At 41.0% G+C, this 9280-nt stretch overlaps 2 protein-coding genes across 2 annotated transcripts; both read right to left on the bottom strand.

Annotated features, from left to right (window-relative positions):
* Positions 1-447: 447 nt before the first annotated feature.
* LOC140922074 (histamine H2 receptor-like) lies at positions 448-1609 on the bottom strand. Its single transcript, XM_073372097.1, has one exon. The coding sequence runs from the start codon at positions 1549-1551 to the stop codon at positions 610-612; it is 942 nt and encodes a 313-aa protein (XP_073228198.1). The 5' UTR covers positions 1552-1609; the 3' UTR covers positions 448-609.
* Positions 1610-4197: 2588 nt separating this feature from the next.
* Positions 4198-8410, bottom strand: LOC140922044 (bis(5'-adenosyl)-triphosphatase enpp4-like). Its single transcript, XM_073372074.1, has 2 exons — positions 7398-8410; positions 4198-5715 (listed from the first exon to the last, which is right to left on the bottom strand). Exons 1-2 carry the CDS (start codon positions 8178-8180, stop codon positions 5104-5106), a joined length of 1395 nt encoding a protein of 464 aa, XP_073228175.1. The 5' UTR covers positions 8181-8410; the 3' UTR covers positions 4198-5103.
* Between the last annotated feature and the right edge of the window lie 870 nt (positions 8411-9280).

Raw genomic sequence — 9280 nt, forward strand, 5'->3', positions numbered from 1 at the left:
TCACAATCACATATTATTTGAAAAGGTCAACTAATAAATGTCTTAACATATATGAGTGAAGTCTATCACCTCAGTTATTCAATAAAACTACGTTTCTTCTTCCTGTCCGAGAGAGCCACTAGAGAGAATACTTTTCATAGTAACTGGTGTCACCCTCTTAAAATGAAAATAAAGGTTATATAGCCAACGAAACGCGTTTGTAACGGATAAAGACTCGGGAAGCTTACGACTAGTAGGAATTGTCAGGAGAATATTCCTAAGTAATGTGTAAGGTAGCCTCAGAAAAAAGCCACCATGACGCCACCACTGGTTTCCTGATGATGGCGTCGCGAAATTTCGGCTGTTTTCTCAGGCTATGTGTAAGGCAGTTATTTGATGAAAATCTTCTAGCCTGGGAATAAGTGTCTCCACGCTGCTCGCCGCAAGAGACTTTTCGCGGAGGACGTCCCGAGCGGCGAGAAAAGACGGCCATCTTTGCAGGGCTAAAAATCCTCGAAAGAAACCTTGCTTCATTTCAAAATTATCGGTCTATCTCTCTGTCTTTCGGTAAGCGGCCGAACGCTTTACATGATCAATTATTTGAATAGTACAAGATACACGTAAGCGTTTTTAAACTGGTGTGGTATTAGCGGTTGTCAGGCGTGTTGAGCGGCGTTGATAACTACCAAACGAGGAGAGCAGAGCTCTTCTGAAATCCTCTTTGAAGAAAGTATATAGGATGGGGTTTACCACAGAGGAGGCAAACCTCAAGAACATGAGCATCACACTTACCCAGCCTGGTACATAAAGACTTGGGAGATTTAAATCCCGCATCAGCCCGTCAAAATAATAGGAAAACCAGCAGGCGATAAAAGTTAAGATCATCGATCCAAAGACAATAACTGCCTTGCCCTCCAACGGAATAGGCATTTTTCGATAGGCTCTACTTTTGTAAGTATGCGCTCTCTTTATGCTTTGAAGCTGCCTTCGTAGAACACGAAAAATACGTGTTAACGCTACTGCCATGATCAAAAGACTTGATAATACCACTCCGAAGAAGATCGACAGACTGTAGATGGTATCTTTTCGGTAAACTTCGTCGGTATCTTGTCCATTGAGGGAAATCCAAGTGAGCTGGATGAGCGATGCTCCAAGCGAAAAACACCACACAAAAACGAGGACGAAGATCAACCGGGATTTTGTCACAATAAATGGATAATGCATAGCGTGGATTATCATGAAATACCTCTCTATAGTAACTAACAGTAAGTGCAGCACTGTCGAAATGGAAATAAATCTGGACGACAGGTCCATAACTATACATATCTTTATCTTGAAAATGCCAGCATCTGCCTTATTGCATACTACCACCAAGGGAACCGCGACACTTCCCGCCAAAAAGTCGGACATTGCCAAACACGCAAGGCATAGGTTTGTTTTAGTTTTAAGATATTCTTTCCTTCTGTAGAGGAATATGACAACAGCGTTTGCAAACACGATGGCGACCCCCAACAAAGCCAAACATACGAAAACAGACAGGTGCGTTTCTGGAAGAGCGGAGTCTGCATGCATTGCGGACCTAGTAGTGTTGGTTTCGTTGGAGTTGTCGAATGGACTGTTGTACTGATTACTGTGGATTGTTTGATTCTAGCAAAATGGAATAAAAGATGCAAATATCTTAAGTTTTAATTAACTTAAGTGAATTTGGGGGAACGCACACGCCACACAACATTAAAGTTAAAGGAAAAAGTCTCTAAAAAGTAGAGTAGAAAAATGAGTCTCAACGGACTAGCCTTGCTACTAAACGTAACTATTATATCCCCCCAACGCACAAAGTAGGAAATGATAATCTCGTATCAGATAATAAAAAAACAAATTATCCACCAATTCGCCGATTTTTTTTTTTCATTCTAAACTTTTGATCACGTGACACAACCTCACGATTTACATTACCTTTTGGGGAAAATTTCTTCCTGTGTTAGAAATCCTAGCGAGAGATTTTGCAAATCAAGCAAATTTTTCACAACACACTTTTGACCCAGGCCTTAATATAAATCCCTTGAATAATAATATTCAAGGAAAAATTAAAACGAGCAAATTGCTTGGCCCTTATGTTTTTTTTAGGCGGCGCCTTTCAAGTGTCTCTTCGGTGCTAAGTATATTTAACGTTGTAATTAAATCAATATATCAAGATATTTGAATTTTCGGAAAGCTTCGATGAAAATAATTCTTACACCTTATAATTTGCTCGCATACTAACAAGTGTAGCATTCAGAGAAATTCGTCAAATAGAACTTTAGTAGAGCTTTCATGTTATAAGATAATTCTGGAGTTAACGAGAACAGAGTTGGTAAAGTAAATGAATTAATTGCAAATGCGTATTGCCAACTTCTTTATTAATTCTTTTGTTTAACTTTTGTATGTAGAATACAAGCTTCATTTTTGAAGTAAACAAGGTTGTTTTCAGTTCCTTTCAACTGTTTAAAACATCTGGAGCCACGTTAATTTATTTCAACTCCCTCGTTTACCAATTATCGCTAGCCACTTCCAAGTTAAGTTTGCAAGAAAATAAACGTGAAAACTTGAGAAATCACCTAAATGATGTATCGTATCTCTGAACTCTTCAGTATATCTATTAACGGTCTTGACTTGACCCGCTGACAACCGAGTAATTTTATGATCATATTTAGACAGAGAGGAATTTTTCTTATTTAAACGACAACAACGGTGATATCTATATACTTTACGAGGTGTTTTTTTACACTTTTTTTCCATGGATCACTTAAAGTCTAAACTGTTCAGTTTGCACTTTTTTGAATTTTTAATATTGAGTCTTCCATGTCAGATGCTGTTTATTATGCTTTATGAAATAACTAAGATAGTACGCGAGTTCTGATTGGTTAAAAACCTATGGTTTATTGTGCCGGTAAACTCATAGAAAACTGAAACATTTTGCGTTTTACTTAAAGTTATTTTATAAGAGCGGTGGACCGCACTTTCTATGGGTTTACCGGCGTGATAACCCACTTGGGATGTTGGGAGAACACTCGAAAAGCGTCGTGTTCTCCCAACATCCCGCGTGGGTTATCACCCCGGTAGACCCAAAGAAAGTGTGGTGTATTGCGTAAGTAAAAGGCGATTCTAAGTTTTTCATTTGTGGATGAACATGTGAAAAGTGTTCCAGTTGAAATTAAAAAGGTTAATGCCCGGCTTTCTATAGTAGTGAGCCGACTTAAGGAGTCTTAGCAAACATGACTACCGAGTGCCATCTGGAGGAATATAAAAGAAAAAGATGCCTAAATCCCGCGGAAAAGAAATCCTCGCGTTTCCAACAGGAAACTGAAATGTTAAATCGGTCCCGTAACCTTTCCTAAAGCGCATTGAATTAATGCTATTTAGCTGTCTTGCAGTAGAAGGTAGGAAACGAACTTGACGAAATCCAAAGACCCTTTTTTGGAATTCAAAGGACATGAAAGTACACTGCTTACCTGGGAATTTCTTGCCATTTGCGAGACAAGCCCCAACTGACAGTCTTTTTAAATTGCAATATTGAATGAACAAAGAGTACACTTTTTTCCCGTCAGCTTGTATGCATTTCAATTGCCTCAAACTGTGACTTTAGTGACAATAAGTCTCCGGCACAGAGGAGCGACAAGGGCTTATCGCTAACAGGATTGACAGTACAAATGAAGTCACGACAGTCAATTTCTCATAACAGCTGCTCGGGATAATAAATTTTCGTATCTGCTGCCGAGATATTAAGCTAGAGAAATATTAATTGATGTCATGTTTTTTTGTATATCCAGAGGCGACCGGGGCTACGCGCTGACATTAGTGGCTGAGAGATAATCCATGCTGACTATGTTTGTTTATCGAAGAAACTACAACCTGAATTTCATTTTGAATTTTGAATCGCAGGCGAATTAAAAAATGTTTTGATGAAAAGGATGAGTCACTCAAAGCCTTTGTTGATTCTGCAAGACTGTTAATAACCTTGAGAGGAAAAAACAATTCTTCTTGGAGATAAACATAAATCAATTTACAATACGGGGAAGTAATCACAGCAAATAATCTAACCGATTTTTTTCAGGGGCGCACTTTTCGTTTAGAAACAAGGCTAAACACATGAAAAAAGGACAAAGGGTTACAATTAAATTCACACTGAATGAGTAAATTATAATTATGCAGAGGTCACTAAAACTTATCAATGCAATGACATGCTATAAATAACTAGTCGTTAACAAAGAAAGCAACTACATTTTTTTTTATTTTTTGCTCTTTTCTGCATTTGAAAGTTTACTTGATTTTTTTCAGTTTAAAAACAGCATCTCGCCGTGGATTGCCTAAAATGGAGTTAATTGTAAGCAAGGATTAAGAGGCCAAATGAAAAGCAATTATTTTCATCAGAGACAGAACGAATAACTGGAGCTGGTAAAAATCTTGCAAAGCATTTTGCTTGGAGACCCCGTTATGTACATGTCAACCCCAAAAAACTGTTCAAAACAATTATTTTATTTCTGTTACTTCGCCAATGACACCGTAATTGAAGAGAAATGAAGGGAAAAAAGTTGCTAGGACAAAGCATATATAATGAACTAAACACAAGGAAATATAGGGCCCCCATATTCCGCTCCTAACGTAAACTGAAACCCGATATAACGAAGTGCCCGCGGGAATGTCTGAAAATCATTCCTGTGACGGGGATACAGGAGTCCTGTCTCAAACATGTTATATAGGGATGTTCGTTACACCCGGGATGTGGTCGTTTCATAGGGTTTAACTGTACCCCATTACTTTTTGCTTACGGAAGATAGGCTCTTCCAAAAAATACAAGAACGAGAGTGATTATACCGCTAGACTGCAAAACAGTCGGTTTTTTTCTCAAAATCAGTAAAGAATCTGTAAAGCGTGGCGTAAGAGTCTTACGCGCGCTTCGCGCGCGAGCCTCACACGCCCTACGGGCGTGTGAGGCGAGCAGTCTCGCTCTCTGTTTTAAGTCTCGTTCCAGACCTTTTGTTTCACTGCTCGCGCGTACTCGAATACGCAAAAATACGGACTGTTTTGCAGTCTATTATACCGCTCATGTAAAGCGTCTATAGGCTACTGTACTGTTTAGTGAGATTTTTAAGCCAATGTGAAAACAATTGCAAACAACAAACTTATCAAATCAAGCTTTGGTAATGGAACAAACTGAACTTTTCCAGATAAGCTTGGATCTTTTAAAACAGCTTCGACGTTTTCGAGGGAGCCGTTATTGGGACGAGGATCTATCCCAAGCAATTTGCACATTAAGGGATAGAGATCGACCGTTTTGAAAGGCTCCACAACCGCGCCCTCCCGAAAAGAGGGGCCACGAGCATAGAAAACCGAGTAGCTCTTCGATTCCACAGCGGGCCATCCATGTTGCCCTAGGTTAGGAGGACTATCGTTTCTAGACCGAGTTACGAACCAACCAACTTCGGGATCAATAAAAATCGGAGGGATTCGTCGGTTGTTTTTCCAATGATATTCCGGGGGAATGTCTTCTTTTAGAAAAACTCTGCGGATGTGCGGTATGGGGTTCTTCGTCAGGTTTTGATAGATGGCTTCTTTCATTCCAGGGTGTGGCCATATGTGAACTAGGGGACCCCACTCAGTCAAGAAGTAACTGCTCGAGTCAATGTAATCATCCAAATACACCTGTCGGCTTGATGAAGTGCTGTCCATTCCGTGATCACTGACAATTATCAAATTCACCTGCAAAAGGAAGTTACAACTGTAAACTGTAAAAAAAAGAAATTATAAAATTGCTTGGTCTTAGCAAAAGTGCGCCTTGTATTTTTCAGTGGTTAAAAAATCCCACACCACGTCACCAACCCTGATCTCAAGTTAGCTTGCATAATAGGCTCTTCATGAGCCAAGCGAGGCGAACGCGGCATTTCGGCGTTTCGATCCTCCCCTCTTCTCGCGCTTCGGGTGAAATGCCACGTTCGCCTCGCTTGGCTCATGTCAGGTTAATCGAATGTACGAATGTACGATGGTTGGTCGAATTCAAATTTCCCACGCGGCGTGCACGACCAATAAGGAAGCACTGCCCAGATCTGGGTAGTGATGCGTCATCAGTATGGAATTTCTGCGCTCGTTTCTCAGACGTCATTTGGGCGGGAAACCAGTGGTAGCGTGCCCAAATGTCGGCTGTTTTCTCAAGCTACGACGACCGTACAGGTCAAAAATTTGACCTCGATTTTAACGTTTAAATTTCCGTACGGTCAGTCTGGTTCCGTGTGAATGGAACATCTAAACGTACGAATTTTCGACCGGTACCGTACCGTGTGAATCTTGCCTTACGGTGCAATCACCAAACGACGTTTTACAAAAGATTGAAAAGGAACTGAACACATTAAAAAACAAAAGCGAACCATCAATGGTTTCCGTAGCATCAAAAAACGCCCTCTATTAGGGACTTCAAGATCCAACGACGCGACGGCGAGAAGAACGTCGCTTAAAAAGTGAATTTCCGTTCTTTCAGTCTGCCCTTTTAGTCTCTATAGCGATTATTCCTAACCACTTGCTTTGTCAAATGTAGGCGAACCCTCCCGAAGCTGAATTTCGAGAGACCATATTCAAGCTCGGAAAGAGAAATAAAATTTCGTCGTTGCTTGTTTACGTCCTCTATAAAACGCGAAATTAGGCATTTTCACGTCGTAGTCTGGAAAAAACGGGAAAGAAATGTACAAAAAAAAAGTCTGATGCACGTGCAAAGTTGTTTTTTTTGCTTTTTAAACCTTTTGTTTTTTTGACGTTCTAGTTGTCGTCCGCGTTGTTGGATCTTAAAGTGCCTATTATGCAAGCTGAGGGCGTCAGGGCGTCTGAGGGCGTTTCCTCTTCAAATATTGCTGTCGTCGACATGCTTCGTGCATTGCATGTGTCAGTAGCAAAGCTTGCTCAGTTTAGTCGAACTGAAAGTCTAGTTAAAAGCTGCAGGTGTTTCTCAGTGAATGGCAATTAGTAAAACGCTCGGTGACTGAAACTTGGCCAAATCTGTTCTTAGATTCCAGATTTTATTCTGTGCGTGAGACCACAAAGTGTGGCTATGTATATAAAAAAATGTTTCGCATATTGACGATCCGACCTTATTAGTCTCGCTTGCGTAAGCAGCGAGACTCATAATCTGCAACGCGTTTTTCGTCGCTAACACGCGTACTAAACCAATTTAGAGACAAATAAAAGTATCGACGTCGATAAAGTAGGAAGTAAAGCGAGAAAATCGCCTCCTCATTTCGCGATCTAATCTCCAAGCAGGCGAGATCTGAATGCCGCTGTAAGCGCGTTCTTGTTAGCTTGTATGCTTTTAATCATGTTTCTTGCAGAATTAATTCGAATCTATAGGCCATATACGCCACTAGGATATTAGATGGTATTTTCTGAAAGACTCCTACCTTTTCCAGAAGATGAGATTCATTCAGTCGCTTCAGTAAAAACCCCACGGCATTTTTATCCGCGTTTTCCACTGCATCCAGGTACTGTTGGGAGAAAGGCCCGTGTTCGTGCCCCGTGGTATCGGGTTCTTCAAAGTACAAAGCGACAAAATGAGGCGGTGCATCAGAGAGAAGCCAATGCGTTACGTTATTCACGCGGTCAGCCCATGGACCTCTTAGGTCAAAGACACAGTGTACGTAAGGTGGAAATCCAGGCAGAGTCCGATTTCTATATTTTGGGAGATCCTTGGAATTGATGGCACTGCAATCTAACAAGCATGTTTCCTTTGCGTGGTAAGTAGGCTTTTCAGCGTAGCTCGTTGTTGCAGGCCAAAAATATGACGCGCTACGCCCCCCTTGTTTCTGGAGTGTCAGCCATATTGGTTCCGACTTGTTGTAGAACTTGGGATCAAAGTTTGAGCAGTCGAAGAGGAAGATGAACATTTCTTCGTAGACGGGATCCCAGAACCTGTTCGCCACGATGCCGTGGTTTTCGGAATAAACACCTGTTAGAAGGCTGTGATGATTTGGCCAAGTGCTAGAGGGTACGACGTTCTTGATGTAGTCGGCAGTTACCCCGGTTCGTGCGACGAAATCAAGGTTTGGAGTAAATCGGTGATTTTTGAGAACACGCCAATCCATTCCATCTAAGGAGACTATCACCAAAGGAGGTTCACCGGGTTTAATTTCCGCACCTGCATAAGTAAACTGCAAGCAAAAACTGGCGAGAACGATAAGAAACATTCTGGGGATGACAACTGACAACTCTATTAATATTTGCAGTCACTGAATAAACTTGATCAAATTCCTCAGTGTATTGAGTGCAATATAAATTGGCATAAATGTGTAAAGGTCATGACTCCGGTTCCTTGGCTTCTAGAGTTTATTCCCTGTTCTCCCATTCTGGAGCACGTTCAATCAAACGCGCCCTTCGTGGAACGGGGAACGAGCACGAAGAATGAAAAATGTAATGTCGTGTAACAGGCGACAACCAGACGCGCCCTCTTTACATGTAAACAGTAAGCTCGGACGTCGGCGGCATGTAAGCTTACTGTAACCCACCCATAACCCATGATATGAATGATACGTGATGCGTGATGCATGACAGGACGCACGGGGCATCGACTGTAAGGACCGCAAAGGAATCCTTAGTACATTGTACTAGCATTCCTAACATACCTTCCCCTAAGTCGCACGTGCGAGATGAGCAAATATAAATATGCAAAATAAAAACCAAGCGTGAAGCGAGGGGAAGGACTCTATTGCGCTAACCTATTTAATTCTTCAATGAAAACCCGGCATGATGAAATCGCACGAGTGTATTGATACATTAATTCCTGACGAGCTGTCCGCCAGTTCGAAAGTTGAAAGAAGTTAGTTTTGTTTTGAACCAACAACATGAGTAGAGTATGTAACATCGAACTGTATGGGACGCGCCGTCGGCCAGTTCGAAAACGAAGTTAGTTTTAAACAAGGAAGAGGAGTAGGATATGTTATATCGAACTGTATGGGAGGCGCCGTCCGCCAGTTCGAAAGGAAGTTAGTTTTAAACTAGGGGGTCTGTATGGGGGGGAGGGGGTACAAATGTCAGTTATCTGTTAAAATTTCCGCCAGTTGTCAGTTGTCAGTTAAATTTTAGGCTTTCTGTCAGTTGTCAGTTAAATGGTTATTAATGATTAACTATGAAACTTATTTGTATATTTTTGATTCGAAATTTGGCTGAAAAGGCACGAAATTAAACATTAAATTCGAACACTGATGCAATAGTACCTTAATTTTTATCAGTCTTACCATGAAAATTATCAGTTTTACTATGAAAATTAAGTGTCTCCCCTCGAACAGTT

The sequence above is a fragment of the Porites lutea genome, chromosome 12 (genome assembly GCF_958299795.1).
Source record: "Porites lutea chromosome 12, jaPorLute2.1, whole genome shotgun sequence".
NCBI lineage: Eukaryota > Metazoa > Cnidaria > Anthozoa > Scleractinia > Poritidae > Porites > Porites lutea.

Bases quoted from the DNA above. Each gene is read 5' to 3' on its own strand.
- LOC140922074 (XM_073372097.1), bottom strand. From the start codon at position 1,551: ATGCATGCAGACTCCGCTCTTCCAGAAACGCACCTGTCTGTTTTCGTA.
- LOC140922044 (XM_073372074.1), bottom strand. From the start codon at position 8,180: ATGTTTCTTATCGTTCTCGCCAGTTTTTGCTTGCAGTTTACTTATGCA. The intron at 5,716-7,397 runs GTAGGAGTCTTT...TTCCTTTTGCAG, and splicing joins AATCTCATCTTCTGGAAAAG to GTGAATTTGATAATTGTCAG.